The sequence below is a fragment of the Mercenaria mercenaria genome, chromosome 2 (genome assembly GCF_021730395.1).
Source record: "Mercenaria mercenaria strain notata chromosome 2, MADL_Memer_1, whole genome shotgun sequence".
NCBI lineage: Eukaryota > Metazoa > Mollusca > Bivalvia > Venerida > Veneridae > Mercenaria > Mercenaria mercenaria.
Window position 1 is genome coordinate 38,732,465 of NC_069362.1, and position 18,046 is coordinate 38,750,510.

Sequence of the window (18,046 nt, forward strand, 5' to 3'; positions counted from 1 at the left end):
ACTTGTTATTCTTGTGGCAGTCTACTGTTCAAACAAATTCTGTATAATCAAGGAATCTGCAGTCCAGTGTAAGAACTTTCATGAATTTATTTTTTCTTTCATCCATTTTTAGCTCACCTAAATGCTCATGTGAGATTTTGTGATCGCTCGATGTTTGGCGTATGTCTGTCAACATTTAGCTTGTGTATGCGATGGAGGCTGTATTTTTCAACTGATCTTCGTGACATTTTGTCAGAATGATAACCTTGATGAAATCTAGACTAAGATCAAAAATGGGTCATCTGGGGTCAAAAACTAGGTCATAAGGTTAAATCAAAGAAAAACTGTGTATGCAATAGAGGCTGTATTTTTCAACTGATCTTCATGAATTTTTGTCAGAATGATTACCTTGATCAAATGTAGGTCAAGTTTGAAAATGGGTCATCTCGGGTAAAAATCTAGGTCACTAGGTCAAATCAAAGAAAAATCTTGTGTGCAATAGAGGCTGTATATTTCAATTGATCTTCATGAATTTTGGTCAGAATGATTATCTTGATGAAATCTAGGCTAAGTTTGAAAATGGGTCATCTGGGTTTAGAAACTAGGTCACTAGGTCAAATCAAAGAAAAACCCTGTGTATGCAATAGAGGCTGTATTTTTCAACTGATCTTCATGAATTTTTATGCCCCCGAAGGGAGGCATATTAGTTTTCAACTGTCCGTCCGTTAGTTCGTTCGTTCGTTTGTTCGTTCGTTCGTTCGTTAGTCACAACGTTAACTTTTTGCATGAAGGCACTTTACTCGCGAACCACTTCACCCAGGACCTTCAAACTTCACATGCTGATAGTACTTATAGAGTTCACCACCCCTACTGACTTTGGGGTCACCAGGTCAAAGGTCAAGGTCACAGGGGCCAACGTTAACTTTTTGCATGAAGGCACTTTACTCGCGAACCACTGCACCCAGGACCTCAATCTTCACATGCTGATAGTACTTATTGAGTACACCCCCTACTGACTTTGGGGTCACCAGTCAAAGGTCAAGTCACATGGGCCAACGTTAACTTTCTGCATGAAGGCACTTACTCGTGACCACTGCACCCAGGACCTTCAAACTTCACATGCTGATAGTACTTATTGAGTACACCACCCCTACTGACTTTGGGGTCACCAGGTTAAAGGTCAAGGTCACAGGGGCCAACGTTAACTTTTTGCATGAAGGCATTTTACTCGCGAACCACTGCACCCAGGACCTTCAAGCTTTACATGCTGATAGTACTTTGAGTGCACCAACCCTACTGACTTTGGGGTCACCAGGTCAAAGGTCAAGGTCACATGGGCCAACGTTAACTTTCTGCATGAAGGCACTTTACTCGCGAACCACTGCACCCAGGACCTTCAAACTTCACATGCTGATAGTACTTATTGAGTACACTACCCCTACTGACTTTGGGGGTCACCAGGTCAAAGTCAAGGTCACAGGGCCAACGTTAACTTTTTGCATGAAGCACTTTACTCGCGAACCACTGCACCCAGGCCTTCAAACTTCACATGCTGATAGTACTTATTGAGTACACTACCCCTACTGACTTTGGGGTCACCAGGTCAAAGGTCAAGGTCACAGGGGCCAACGTTAACTTTTTGCATGAAGGCACTTTACTCGCGAACCACTGCACCCAGGACCTTCAAACTTTACATGCTGATAGTACTTTATGAGTGCACCAACCCTACTGACTTTGGGGTCACCAGGTCAAAGGTCAAGGTCACAGGGGCCAATGTTAACTTTTTGCATGAAGGCACTTTACTCGCGAACCACTTCACCCAGGACCTTCAAACTTCACATGCTGATAGTACTTATTGAGTACACCACCCCTACTGACTGGGGTCACCAGGTCAAAGGTCAAGGTGCTGCAGGGGCATTTGTCACCATTAGTGACAGCTCTTGTTTTCAGAATGATTACCTTGTTGAAATCTAAGTCAAGTTTTAAAATTGGTCATCTGGTATAAAAAACTATGTCACTAGGTCATATTAAAGAAAAAACTTGTGTATGCAATAGGGACTGCATTTTACACTAAAACTTCATGAAATTTGATCAGAATGTTTGTGTGGATAAAATCTAGGTCAAGAAAAACCTTGTGTGCTGCTTTTTTCACTGGATATTCACAAAATTTAGTCAGAATGATTGCCTTGATGAAATTTAGGAGGATTATGAATATGGATCATCTGGGATCAAAAACTAGGTCACTAGGTCAAATTGAAGAAAAACTTATGTATATGCGATAGAGACTGTATTTTTCAGCTGATCTTCATAAAATTTTGTCAGAATGATTGCCTTGATGAAGTCTAAGCCAAGTTCAAAAATGGGTCATGTTTGGTCAAGAATTAGGTCACAAGGTCAAATCAAAGAAAAACCTTGTGTATGTGATAGAAGATGTATTTTTCAATTGATATTCATGAATTTTGGTCAGAATGATTGCCTTGATGAAATCTAGCTAAAGTTTGAAAATGGGTCATCTTGCCTCAAAAATTAGGACACTAGGACAAATGAAATAAAAACCTTGTGTATGCAATAGGGGCTGCATTTTACACTCGATCTTTATGAAATTTGATCATAATGTTTGTTTGGATGAAATCAAGGTCGAATTTGAATATCGGTCATCTAGGGTAAAAAACTAGGTCACCCGGTCAAATTAAAGAAAAACCTTGGGGCTGCATTTTGCACTGGATATTCATAAAATTTAGTCAGAATGATTGCCTAGGTGAAATCTAGACCAAGTTCAAATATGGGTCATCTGGGAAACATGTTTACACTGTTATGATGTTTTTCTCAGGTGAACCACTAAGGGCCATCTTGAAAGTTAACAGGCATTTGGGAATTTAAAGTTCACAATAGGGGTAAAACATACTTTCTTGCTTTGGGACTGCCTCCAAAACATATTTTAACACGACTAGCAAATAACCTACATACATGTAGAGTAAAATCCTGCAATAGACCTCTCGCGTGCAATGACGTCATTCGATCCAGGTGCGTAGCACGGTCGTAAAAAGTAGTTACCATTTTTTTCTAATACTGTTGATGCTAGTATGTAGTGTTAGAATCGAAATAATAATTTCCCAAGTGTGATTCATTGTAGAATAACCCGACCTTTTCGTTCTTATTCAAAACAATATATCACTCAGGCCTATGGTCTTGGTGATATATTTTTACGCATAAGAACTCAAAACACGGGTTATTCTATGATAAACCGCATTTGGGAACTTATTATTTCTTAAATAACAGACTATTCTTGAGTTAAGGTAGTTCTGAACATTTGAAAAACCGGAAGTGATGGCGTCACGTTATTTATCCGGAAAACGTAGAATAAGGCCTGGATTCGGCGTATGGAAATGAAAATCAGTTTATGAATTAATCGAAACATGTGAGTAAATTTATAACAATGGCACTGTTGCTATATTTCTACAGTCAAAATATGATATTAAAACATATGGCATGTTAAAAAATTCAAAATAATGTCTTAAAATTAGCGTGAAATGTCCGGTTCACTTCAATCATGGTCAAATATAAGCACACGGACCTATACATTTTATTTCACCAAATTATAGTCCATATGTTTATTAACAACCGTGAGAATTTTCATCAAAATCTACATTGTAGAAAAAATTCTATTTGCGAAAATGTTGTGAAATTTATGATTTTCCCATAGACTCCCATTATGAAATATTGCATGAGGTCCAAATTTTTCAAGTCAGTCTAGCAAAAAATCAAGCACACGACTCTATCTTTTTTATTTGCTGAATTTTCTAGGTATATTCTGAAGTTTTGAAAAATCAGAGTTTAATCAAATTCTACATTGTAGAAAAAATTTCGATCCAAACGTGCAGAACTACCTAAATAGAACAATTATAATGAGTTTTGTTATCAAATAAACATGACATTTACAATATACTGTATTGAGTTGCCCAAGACAGTACAGTATAAGGGTACACAGGATTAAAATGTTGAAATGTGACTTTTGATCCTTCAGACCTGCTTGTCTTACTATGCAAAAGTCAAAGGTTATATATCACAGTCCATAACAACAAATTGATGGAAATATTGACATTTACTGAATTTCCAAAAAAAAAAAAAAACTATTTTTTTCTGGTGGTGTATGCAAAATTGCAATAAATTTTTCATTATGTTGTTAAGTGTCATATTTCTTGATGTTTTTACCACAGACAACTTTATTGCACCATACTAATTCAAATATTTTAGATTCTTAATGTTCTTTGACAAAATATCTTTGTGCTGAAGAGTCACATCTGAGTCCACTGGAATACGAGAAACTCTTGGTCCATTTCTGAAGTTGAGAGTGGTATCAAATACTGTACCAAAACAAGTAAATGGGATAATTTCTGTAACATCTCATAGCTCCATCTGAAAGACAAAGGAATTTTCTATAACATTACACTAAAATACTGTTTATGAAATGGTTAATCTGTTACAGGGAAGAAAACAATCCCTTAAGCCTCTGAGAATATGAGAAAACCGCATATACACGTTTTCTAATGCATGATACCCTGCTCTTGGCATTTTCAATCTGTTGTCAGTAACAAGATGATTTGAATTATCAACATTTACTTAGCCAGTCTTTGGGTAATTGTGTAAGAAAAGAGTTAAATGTTAAACTTTGCTCCAATTTCACCAATTTTAAAGTTTATAGCCACAGTTCTTTGAAAATATTGCAAAACAAAGCCAAAATCTTTATGGAATATATTTATCAACCTTTTTCCTGTCATCCTTCCAAATCGTAATGTCTAGATCAGTGTTTTAGTGAAGATTTTTAAGTTTGAAATACACCATATGCACGAAAAAAGCGATGTTTGGCGCAGGATAAAGATTTTGCGGCGATGTTTGGGAGCAGGTTATTGTAAACTTCATCACAAATATCGCAATGACCGTTTTTGACGCTGTCAAGCAAATTTTTGATATTTTATAGATTCTGCTGTATGTATTTAATGGTTTATTATACCATGTAGCCTACTTGTTTTTATTTGGAGACGTGTTCATATACATACATACATACATACATGCATACATCGGATAGAGTGAAGTGATCAGTTTGGAAACTGTCAAGCAGTTGTGTCTATTGTTTATATCCGATTTCTTTAGGATATTATCCTTTCTCATGCATATATCTGTGTCCATATTTCAATACAAGAAGAGTTGTGCCAGCCAGTTAGTAAGACCATTTATTGTTATACAAACTTTAAGATCTCCGCTCTGACCCTGATCGTTTTCAGACTTCCGAAGCATGTAAAGATTTATCCATATGAATTTTTAGCTCACCTGAGCACAAAGTGCTCAAGATGAGCTTTTGTGATCGCCCTGTGTCCGTCGTCCGTTGTCAGTCGTCCGTCGTCGTCAACAATTTGACTGTTAACACTCTAGAGGTCACAGTTTTAGCCCAATCTTAATGAAACTTGATCAGAATATTACCCTCAATAAAATCTTGGACGAGTTCGATATTGGGTCTTCTGGGGTCAAAAACCAGGCCACTAGGTCAAATCAAAGGAAAAACTTGTTAACACTCTGGAGGTCACAATTTTAGCCCAATCTTAATAAAACTTGGTCAGAATGTTACCCTTAATAAAATCTTGGAGGATTTTGATATTGGGTCATCTTAGATCAAAAACTAGCTCACTAGGTCAAATCAAAGGAAAAGCTTGTTAACACTCTGGAGGTCACAATTTTGGCCCAATCTTACTGAAACTTGGTCAGAATGTTACCCTCAATAAAATCTTGGACGAGTTTGATATTGGCTCACCTGGGGTCAAAAACTAGGTCACCAGGTCAAATCAATGGAAAAGCTTGTTAACACTGTAGAGGCCACATTTATGACTGTATCTTCATGAAACTTAGTCAGAATGTCAATCTTGATGGTCAGTTTGAATCTGGGTTATGTAAGGTCAAAAACTAGGTCACATGGTCAAATCAAAGGCAGGCTAGTTTACACTGTAGAGGCCACATTTGTGACTATATCTTAATGAAACTTGGTCAAAATCTTAATCTTGATGATCTATAGGTCAGGTTTAAATCTGGGTCAGATGGGGTCAAAAACTAGGTCACTAGGTCAAATCAAAGGAAAAGCTTGTTAACACTCTAGAGACCACATTTATGACTGTATCTTCATGAAACTTAGTCAGAATGTTAAACTTTATGATTTTTAGGTCAAGTTCGAATCTGGGTCGTGTGGGGTCAAAAACTAGGTCACAGGGTCAAATCAAAGGAAAAGCTAGTTAACACTTTAGAGGCCACATTTATGACCATGTCTTAATGAAACTTGGACAATATCTCTATGAACTTTGGCATGAATGTTAATCTTGATGATATTTAGGTCAAGTTCATATCTGGGTTAGGTGGGGTCAAAAACTAGGTCAATAAAGGTAAACCAAAGGTAAAGCTTGTTAACACTCTAGAGACCTAGTTTTAAGTTCGACACTCATGAGAATTGATCAGAATAATTTGTCTTAATAAACTCTAGGTCAAATGCGAATCTGGGTCATGTGGAGTCAAAAACAAGGTCACTTCATGAAACTTGGTCAGAATGTTAATAATGATGATCTTTAGGTCTGTTTGGAATCTGGGTCATGTTGGACCTAGGTCAAATCAAAGGAAAAGCTAGTTTACACTCTAGAGACAATATTTATGACCATATCCTAATGAAACTTGGTCAGAATGTTAATCTTAATTATATTAAGGTCAAGTTTCATTCTGGGTCAGATTGGGCCAAAAACTAGGTCACCAGGTCAAATCAAAGTAAATCTTTTTAACAATCTAGAGGCCACATTTATGACTGTATCTTCATGAAACTTGGTCAGAATGTCAATTCTTGTGATCTTAAGGTCAAGGTCAAATAGGGGTCATGTGGGGTAAAAAAACTAGGTCACTAGGTCAGATCAGAAGAAAAGGTAGTTATCAGGGGTTAGAATCAGGTCAGGTGAGAGATACTTTGCTTTCAGGGCCCTCGTTTCCTTTGTTGCTATTGCTTATATGTTGCTGTAAATTCACATTAACATTGTTCATCCTGCAAACAAAGTATCTGCAAAGGCTTGGCCCATTATACCCAAGTTCAAGGTCACCAAGGTGTTAAAATTGGGTTATTTTTAAGATTAAAGTTTTTTTGGCAACCTTTGTTTTTCTGTCATATCTTTGTTACTATTGCTTATATCTTTCTGTAAGTGCATATAATAAATTGTCCAGCATATAAGCAAAGTATCTGCAAAGGCTTGACCCATTATACCCAAGATCAAGGTCACCAAATTGTTATGCTTTGAATTATTTTCTTGTTTATTTTTTTTCAAAAGCTTCTACTATAGACATATCTTTGGTACTTTAAAAGATAATGACTTGAAATTAAAAAATATTTCTTTAAAATCATCATCTGCATGTGTGATTACAATTCCCATAACTAAGTGTATTTTTGACAGAATTATGCCCCTTTCATACTTACATGTTTTAGGCAATCCTCGCTTTCTTGTATAATTTTAGTACAATATAAGATAATGACTTGAAACTTAGAATGTATCTTTATCATCATCATAGATCTGATATAATAATAAAAATTACACAAAAAGCATTTATATTACAGACATTGAATACGAAGACTTTAGACAAAGTGTTTTCTGTTTTAGAAATTGAAATCTGAAAATTTAGGACAAACGTTTCTGTTTCAGGCATATTATACTGAAGATTTAAGACAAAATGTTTATATTTCAGGCATTGAATACTGAAGATTTAAAGTTATTAGGGAGAGACCATTCGGTCACAGAAGCTTTGAGGTGAGAGTGTGTTTATTATGAGCCTATATGGAGAAACTTTAAAATGATCAAGAATATAAAAAGTTAGATGCTCTCCTTTTCATACCCTCTACTAGATTCAAACAGATTTTTCTGTTTTGTTAAAGAAAATGGCCACCAGGCCGTTGGGGAAACTTCCAAATTGGGAAGTCAACCATTTGGTTTTTCCCTACTTTCTGAATGGGAAACTACTAAATATAGTAACTTGCTTCCTGCTCAGGAAGTAGAATTATCTTTTTCATATGCCCGTTTTGAAAAAATGGACATAATATGTGATGGCACATGTGTCTGTCTGTCTGTCCTCTCTGTCATATTTTATGTCCTGAACATAAGTTAATAGCAAATCAATGTATTAGCATTGAACTTGGCATATTGGTAGACGGTGATGAGACAATGTGCAGAGCACATAAACCAGGTCAGAGTGTCAAAGGTCAAGGTCACAAAAGGAGCTCAAAAATGAGATTTGATCCTCATATTTCATGTCCGGAGCATAACTTAATAACTTTCCAAAGTATTGACTTTAAAGGTTGTATACAGGTAGCTTGCAAATAAACAATGTGCAGAGCACAAAAACCAGGTGAGTAGTTCAGTGGTCAAGGTCACAAATAGACCTCAAAGGTCAAATTTGTCCTTCATATTTTGTGCCCTGAGCATAATGTAATAACCATTCAAGGTATTGACTTTAGTCTTGGGAAATTGGTATGTGGCAGTGAGATGATGTGCAGAGCACATGAAGCAGGTCTTTTGGTCGAAGGTCTAGGTCATAGCAAAGTCAAATCAGACTGTCATATTTTATGTCCAGACCATAACTTGGTAACCAATTAAGGTATTGACTTCAAACTTGGCATATAGGTAGGTGGAGGTGAGATGAGATGATGTGCATAGCGCATGAACTTGGTCCATAGATCAAAGGTCAGTGTCACCAATTAAAATCAGATCTGTCCTTTGTATTTGTGTCCGCAGAACAACTTAAAAACAAGGTATCGACTTTAAACTTGTTCAAGGTATTGACTTTAAACTTGGAATACACTTGGATGGTTATGAGGTGATTTAAGGAGTGCAGCAATTCATATGACTCCTCCAACAAAAAAAGAATAAAATAATTAGAATATCACTTTTACACCGTTATATTTTGTGACTAAGTATTCAAGCTCATGAGGTCAAAGGTCAAGATCACAGACTGATTTCAAATCTGTCCTTTGTGTCTGGAGCACAACTTCAAAATTATTCAAGATGTTGACTTTAAGCCTAACCCTGCTAAATCTGTATAATATACTTGTCCATCTTTCAATTTGGAGAGTACCATTAACTGTTAAATGGGAATGCTTACCAAAAAGATACTGGCTGAATGGCGAACAGTGCAGATCGTGATCAGATGCACGGATGTGCACGCTGGTCATGATCTAAACTGGTCGCAAAGGCAGAATCATTTGTGTCCAGCATAGTAAGGGTTAATCTTAGCATAAAGGTGGGTGGTGATGAAGTGACTTGACAAGTGCAACAATCTACATTACTAAAAAGAAAAAAAAAAGAATGGAAAAAGCAGACAACGCTATCAGATTCTTGTTTCTTAGTACCACTGCCATACATATCCCCCATTCCTGCCCACCCACCCACGCTTCCACTCCCTGGAACATGTTTCTTAGTACCACTGCCATACTTATCCCCCATTCCTGCCCACCCACCCACGCTCCCACTCCCTGGAACATGTTTCTTAGTACCACTGCCATACTTATCCCCCATTCCTGCCCACCCACAAACGCTCCCACTCTCTGGAACATGTTTCTTAGTATCACTGCCATAATTATCCCCCATTCCTGCCCGCCCACACAGGCTCCCACTCTCTGGAACATGTTTCTTAGTACCACTGCCATAATTATCCCCCATTCCTGCCCACCCATGCACGCTCCCACTCTCTGGAACATGTTTCTTAGTACCACTGCCATACTTATCCCCCATTCCTGCCCACCCACACTCCCACTCCCTGGAACATTACATTACATTCCCCTCTCCCCCCCCCCACACACAGAAGAAAAATATTTTCTTTAAATTTTACATCCTCCTCGTCTATCATCTAGAGAACTGTGGGTATATATTGCTCCGCTTTGTGGCGCCCTTGATAGACTTTATTTATTCAAAAGGCCAGGAGCATAAGAATAATTATGCATGGTATCATTAAATGAAATAAAGCATTGTAAACTTGACATTATATTGTATCTGTATTCCTACTGTTCAGTTTTTTTTTAAAAAATACTCTAGTAGTAAAAAATTTATTCATTGAAATTACTTAATTTGAAAATTTCCTGATTACAGAAATGGAAACTTAACTTCCCCACCAGAAAGGACATTATTAGATTTAAATGCCTGACTTTCATAGAACAGTTAAAGTACACAATTACTACTTGAATTGGTCGTCTTTCGTAGAATACTTAGGTTAAACAAGTACTACTCAGAAAACTCTTTCTAATATTTTCCCGCTTGGTGATTGCTAAAACAAAATAATATTTCCAGATGTTTCAACACTTTTTTTCCGACAAAGTTTACCGGGGTATACTCATACACATGCAGTGCTTGTTTTAAATGTTACGTTGTTTAAAATTATATGACTCAAAATGATTTAATGCAATAGTATGCATCATTAAAAACTTTCATGATGACCTGAACAATAGCAACAACAACAAAAATGAGTGGAAAGGGGTCAAAATAAAATGTAATGACTGAATGCAATGTAATATACTTGTACATATTTTTGTTTTGAAATAGGGAAGTAACATTGTCCTATTTGGAAAGCTTTGAAGTTAAGAAATATGAAAGTTTTATTTAATGACACCATGTATACTCCAGTGCAGTGGGCCATTTGATGGAAACCAGTATAAAAGTGATGATTTTTCATCCCGAATTAGGAAGAAGTTACTATATTTAGTAACACGTTCCCCATTTGAGAAGTAGGGAAAGACCGTAAATTGATATTGTATTTTGCTATTCAATGTGTTCATTCCCCTGTTAACCCAAAATTATCTTTTCATATTTAGTGGAAACTTTGAACATCCTGTTAGAAAACACAGCACCTGTTTCTCAAAAAATCCACAGATATTTTCCTTACATGACCCTGTACCAAAACTGTTCAAGTGAGCTGTGAAACTCAGATGAGTGATCTGACCCTCTTCTTTTAGATATAGTATGTTGAGTTTTATAAAATAGAGTCCTTTCTAAAAATTAATTTTTATTAAATATTTTGCTTTAAATTTCTGAGGAAGCCCTGCTTTTATTATGTCTTGAGTGAATTTTACTTGCTGTTCACAAAATTTTGCTCAGAACGCTTTTATCCATATAATATCTGTTTTCATGGCTTTTTAACCTTTAGCCTGCTAGTGGCAAGTTATTCTGCCTTTGCGATCAGTGCAGACCAAGATCAGCCTGCACATCCATCCACGCAGTCTGTTCAAGGTCTGCACTGTTTGCTATTAAATTTTCAGTATAATAAATGGTATTGAAATGAAAGACCAGTCCATTTTAGAAATTTAGCAGGATAAGGGTTAATAAAGAAAATATATCAGGAAGAACTGTAATTACAAATTAGTGGCTACCAGCCATATCACATGTACAAGGGTCAGATAGTTTATATGTGAATAGTCTGACACTAGCATCGGCAAAGTACAGTCAGGCAGTTTGTACATGCAGGTTTTTTGGACATTCTGATGGACAGCTCTATGCAAAGTAATCGAGATTTGTATTCACATCATAGTGGATATTGTTGGAGCTGGACTATATGTGACCCTGCTGGGACATATTTTTCGTTGGGTTTTCGAAGAAAAATCTGACTTGTAGATTAGGTCTGTCCGGGCGGACGGGCGGGCGGGCAGGCGGATGGATGGAATAATGAGTCTCATGTTAACCTTTTTGTTCATTAATTTTTCTCAACAACTACTTATCCAAACTTGGTCAGAATGGTCCCCTATTACCTAGTTGGTCCAAAGTGAGAATGGGGTCCCTGGGTAAAAGGTCAAGGTCACAGGGACCTGAACATTGAAAATGATTTCCACTTAATATCTGGACAATTATTTCACCTAGGACCTTTAAACTTAATAGTTACATTGATCTTGATGTGTACACCCTATTGATTTCAGGGTCACTGGGTCAAAGGTCAAGGTCACAATGAGTCTCATGCTAACACTTTAATTCATTCATTTTTCTCAACAACTACTTATTCAGACTTGAAAAAACTTGGTCAGAATTATCCCTTATTACTGCAGTAGATCCAGAGTGAGAACAGGAATACTAGGGCAAAGGTCAAGGTCACAAGGACCTGAACATTGAAAATGGTTTCCGCTCAATATCTGGGCAAGTGTTTCACCTAGGACCTTAAAACTTTATAGTTATGTTGATCTTGATGTGTATATGACCCCTATAGATTGCGGGGTCACTGAGTCAAAGATCAAGGTCACAGGGTATTTATGAAACATAGGAAAATATTACATATGTGTAAGTAATGATGGGCATTGAATCAGTTTTTCATCAGAAATGGCATATACATAAGATATATTTATCATTCCATTCTGTGTAAATGATATGCATAATGCTTTTTTTATTCCTTCACAGATGTGTGGAAGCGGCTAAATGTGTATTCCCTGAACATGTGTCGGTTGATCTTATGTTCGGAAGGCCAGGGCAGTCAGTAGAGGCATGGAGAAAAGAACTCCACCAGGTTGAACTTTCATGTTATGTAATTTTGTAGATACAGAGCTTATTCTAGAAAATACTTTCATAGTTAACCAGACAAATTGCCTTTTTTAACAATGTTTAATGAAGAAAATGATTTTCATGAGTTTGACAAAAATACTACCAAACCAGAAAATTAACATGTACTGACTTTCTTGCTGACATTTTTTCTGAAAAAAAAAATCTTTAGAAGAGCAATGAAACCTGAATGAATTCAGTATCAAACAACCATCCCTGCAGGTAAGTTTATTTTACTTGTTCATTTTTAACAAAACCTCCCTTTATTTTATGTAAATGAATATACCTCGGCAGCATCTAATGAGATTGGTTTGAAATGTTATTTAAGTCCAGGGTAAGGAATAGTCATGCTAGTACAAAAATGCAGCATTGGAGCCTAGGACCCTCAAACTTGGTAAGGAGATTGGCCCTGACTAGTACGTGACCCATAGGTCAAAAGGGACTGTTACAAGAAAATATTTATCCTGATGATATTTAATGTGTATGCCTATGTGATCTATGTCAAAACTTGATCTTATCGTTAAGAGCAATGGTACTCAGGTGAGCGATATAGGGCCATCATGGCCCTCTTGTTTAATCTCAATCCAAGAAAAAAGCATGATTTTTAAGTTCTTGTTATGTTTTGTATGATGTAAGCCACTTGTAAAGTAAAAAAAGAGAAAAAAAGGTTATGATAAAAATTTTAATTTTATGCCAGAATTTTTTTTTGGAAATGAAAATTTAAAAGAATTAATTTTTGGGGAATTTTGGAATTTATATAACTATATGAACTATTTGGGTAAAACTATATGTACTGAATTAAAATTTTAAGAAAATTTGTCATAAAAATCTAATTTGTCATAAAATTTGATTATAGTTTGCTTCAGTTTTTGGTTGTCAAATTCGATTACCAATTTCAGATTTTTCATTCAGTTATCCTGTCCATACCTTAAAAACAGGCAAAGTGACATGCTAATGATTGCTGGAATTGAAATTAATCATGTAAATATTGAAGTGGATATGTGAAGAATTAAAAAAAAATATCCATTGAGAAAAATTCTAGGAAATTAAGATGAGAGTACACCACAAATTACAAGTATCCCTCAAGAGGCCAGTTGGCGTAAGTTTGAAAATCTCTAGTGTATTCGACTTAAACTTTTGCCTTGTATTTTAACAATTGAATATTAACTACAATCTTCCAATAAAGACAATTTTTAGCTCACCTGAGCCAAAGGCTCATGGTGAGCTTTTGTGACCACCCAATGTCCATCGTCCATCTTGTGTCTTGTGTCGTGTGTCTGTCAACATTTTATAAAAAAAATCCTCTTCTTGAAAACCACTGGGCAGAATTACACCAAACTTCACAGGAATGATCCTTGGGTGGTGCCCTTTCAAAATTTATCAAAGAATGTAATTCCATGCAGAACTGGTTGCCATGGCAACTGACAGGAAAAACTTTAAAAATCTTCTTGTCTAAAACCGCAAGGCATAGAGCCTTGATATTTGGCATGTGACATCAACTTATGATCATCTATCAAGATCCTTCAAATTATATCCCTGGGGTGAAAAGAGGCCCCACGCTGGTAGTCACAAGTTTATCATAGACTTATATAGGAAAAAACTTTAAAAATCTTCTTGTCTAAAACCACAAGAGCTAGACCTTTGATATTTTGTATGTAGCATTGCCTTGTGGTTCTTGACCAGAATTGTTCAAATTATGCCCCTGGGGTGAAAAGAGGCCCTGTCCCAGGTCTCAAGTTTTACATAGACTTATATGAGAAAAAAACTTTAAAAATCTTCTTACATGTAACTGCAATGCTTAGGCTTTTGATATTTGGTATGTTGCCTGTCCTAGTGTTTCTCTACCAGAATTATTCAAATTATGTCCCTGGGTTGAAAAGAGGCCCTGTCCTGGGATACCAAGTGTATTATAGACTTATAGAGGGAAAAAAACAATTAAAGATCTTTCTGTATGAAAGTTCAAGGCCTAGGCCTTTGATATTTGGTATGTTGCATTGCCTGGTGGATCTCTAACAAGTTTGTTCAAATTATGCCCCTGGGGTGAAAAGAGACCCGCCCTAGGGGTCTCTTGTTATAATTATGCGTTATACAGGAAAATAAACTTAAAACATTATCAGATCATATTTCCTAGAATGTTTAATTATAATTACCTGATGACCCCAAGTGATTAGAGATCACCTGACTGTGGCCTTGACCTACTTTCTTATTTTTTAAGATACAGCCTTGCAATTTTGATGACATGTACAGTTTTGCACACCGATCTTAAAACTGACTTTCAGTTACCATGAATGTGACCTACTGACCTACTTTCTTAATATTTTAGCATCAGTTTGCCATTTGAAACATGTGGTTCATATTACTCAGGTGGGCAATCCAGGGTCATCATGACCCTCTTGTTATCTTTACCACGCATGAAGTTTTTATACAGTTTTTTACAGGAAATATTATGTTTGTTGTCATTTGCTGTCATATCATGTTAGACTTTGAAGGTCAGAGGTTTGATCTCCTGATGATACTTAATGGTCTCAACAATAAATTGAGACATTAGTTGTGTTAGAAATTATTTATCTTCCAAATACCATTTATGTTGGGAAGTTGTATATTTCTAGTAGAAAAGTCATTACAGAACTGGTAATAAATTGAGAAACACTTATATAATTAAACTGAACTAATGTTTTAACATGGTGTTATGCCCAAATCAAATCAAATTGCATGAAAGACAGTATGCATGATGCTTTGATTACTCAGTGCAATACATGGCTTTGTGTATACAAGCTAAAGTGGGATATAGGATCTGACATGTATACTACCTTAAAGATCATGGCTTTTGTGTGCACAGGCTAGAGTGGGGTGCAGGATCAGGTAGCTGTACTACCTTAATGATCATGGCTTTTGTGTACACTAGCTAGAGTGGAATACAGGATCTGGTAGCTGTACTACCTTAATGATCATGGCTTTTGTGTACACTAGCTAGAGTGGAATACAGGATCTGGTAGCTGTACTACCTTAATGATCATGGCTTTTGTGTACACTAGCTAGAGTGGAATACAGGATCAGGTAGCTGTACTACCTTAATGATCATGGCTTTTGTGTACACTAGCTAGAGTGGGATAAAGGATCAGACATGTGTACTACCTTAATGATCATGGCTTTTGTGTGCACAAGCTAGAGTGGGATAAAGGATCAGACATGTGTACTACCTTAATGATCATGGCTTTTGTGTGCACAAGCTAGAGTGGGATAAAGGATCAGACATGTGTACTACCTTAATGATCATGGCTTTTGTGTGCACAAGCTAAAGTGGGATAAAGGATCAGACATGTGTACTACCTCAATGATCATGGCTTTTGTGTGCACAAGCTAGAGTGGGGTACAGGATCAGGTAGCTGTACTACCTTAATGATCATGGCTTTTGTGTACACTAGCTAGAGTTGGGTACAGGATCAGGTAGCTGTACTACCTTAATGATCGTGGCTTTTGTGTACACAAGCTAGAGTGGAATACAGGATCAGGTAGCTGTACTACCTTAATGATCATGGCTTTTGTGTACACAAGCTAGAGTGGAATACAGGATCTAGTAGCTGTACTACCTTAATGATCATGGCTTTTGTGTACACAAGCTAGAGTGGAATACAGGATCTGGTAGCTGTACTACCTTAATGATCATGGCTTTTGTGTACACAAGCTAGAGTGGAATACAGGATCTGGTAGCTGTACTACCTTAATGATCATGGCTTTTGTGTACACATGCTAGAGTGGAATACAGGATCAGGTAGCTGTACTACCTTAATGATCATGGCTTTTGTGTACACTAGCTAGAGTGGAATACAGGATCTGGTAGCTGTACTACCTGGATAGTGAAGATATCAAGTTGTCCTATGGAAGGTCAATGGCGCTACTCTGGTATGCCTGAAATAATGTTTGGAGGGGAAACATGGTCATTTTCCAACATTAAAATAAATGTTTTGAAGGATCATGGAGCATTCTCATCATCAAAATAATGTCTGGAGGGGTGATAATGAATCTTTCTGTACTATCAGTATAGTCAAACCTGTCTATAAAGACCACCCTTGGGAGAGCCAAAATGTGGTCTTTATTCAGAGGTGAAAAAAACACTGTAAATGTTAAAATGGGAAACAAAACATGTGGTCTTTAGAGCCAGGTGGTCTCTGTTCAGAGGTGGTTTTTAACACAGGTTTGACTGTATAATGTTTGGAAGGACCAGGGGTCATTAAAGTAAGTTGCATAGGGAACATGGGGTCATACCCTACAACAGGGAATATGGGGTCATTCTCCACCATTAAAATGATGCTCAGAGAGAACCTGGGGTCATTCTCTACCATTGAAAGCTTGATAGTCACTGTGTGATCAAAATTTAGTCAGTTTGATTTAAAACTGTCAGAAATGCTTTTCAGGGAAGTGAAACTGCTTTTCTGATGCAGTACAATGCATTCCATTTCTTTCAAGAAAATGCAAAGGTAAAATGTAAATGTGTTTATTTTAGGTGATAGACATGGACGTAAACCATGTCTCCCTGTATCAGCTGACTGTAGAGCGAGGTACACAACTGTTCAAGTGGGTAGATAGTGGACATGTTACTGTACCAGATAATGACACAATGGCAGATATGTATATAGCAGCTGTAGAGGTGAGTTGTTGCATTTTCTATTATGGTCCCTCTCCCATTTGAAGATGGGCTTGTTTGGCTTGTGTTCTAGTTTTAAAGCAACGGGTAGAGAATGCATTTGATATAAAATTTGTTTATTGTCAGTAAATAATCTCTGTTGGTTAAGGAGTCAGAAGGTCAAAGTTTAAGGTCACAGTGACCTTGAGACTGTAAATGGTTTGCAATTAATATCTGGAGAACATATAAGTCTAGGACTGTCAAATCGTATAGCATGATTGTCTTTTGTTGTTTGATGAGCGTTGTTTATATGCTGGGCAGTAGGTCAAAGTTAAAGGTCACAGAAACCTTGAGACTAAAATGTTTTTTGCTCTTTGACCTTTAGCCTGCTGGTGGAAAGTGGTTTTGCTACATCTGTGCAGTCTGATCATGGTCTGCAGTGTATGCTATTTAATCAGTAATTTTCAGTGAACACCCTTTCGAATGATAAATGGTACTGCCCAAATTAAATGATAGACCACAGCCCATTTTAGAAATTTAGCAAACAGATACCCCGGATGACTTACGAATGAGTTAGGAGTTCTAGGGATGCATAATGAATGCTATCCGGAACTCGTCCTTGGTGTCATCTGGGGCAGTACGATTCTAGCTTAAAAGTTCTATTAGAAAACAGCTCTTGTCATTTTTCAGTATTTAAGATTGAACTTAAAATCAGTTAATCGGATGCTGAAGGTTCAAGACTGGCTTCAAAAGTCAATTTTATAACATGGAACACCGCTGTGCTATGATTTAGTACTAATGAGTATATATACAAGCATACACCAAACATTTTGTTTATTCAGTCTGACATGTTGAACTGTCTATAGTC

The 18,046-nt window shown here is 36.7% G+C and overlaps 1 protein-coding gene across 3 annotated transcripts in view; it reads left to right on the forward strand.

Moving 5' to 3' along the window:
• Positions 1 to 18,046, forward strand: part of LOC123563769 (radical S-adenosyl methionine domain-containing protein 1, mitochondrial-like) — an 82,205-nt gene that overhangs the window by 28,387 nt on the left and 35,772 nt on the right. For all 3 annotated transcript variants that reach the window (XM_053535681.1, XM_053535676.1, XM_053535687.1), the window contains exons 7-9: positions 7,738 to 7,799; positions 12,417 to 12,522; positions 17,059 to 17,202. In XM_053535681.1, the coding sequence (XP_053391656.1) occupies positions 7,738 to 7,799; positions 12,417 to 12,522; positions 17,059 to 17,202 (312 nt within the window). The remainder of the gene's footprint in view (positions 1 to 7,737; positions 7,800 to 12,416; positions 12,523 to 17,058; positions 17,203 to 18,046) is intronic.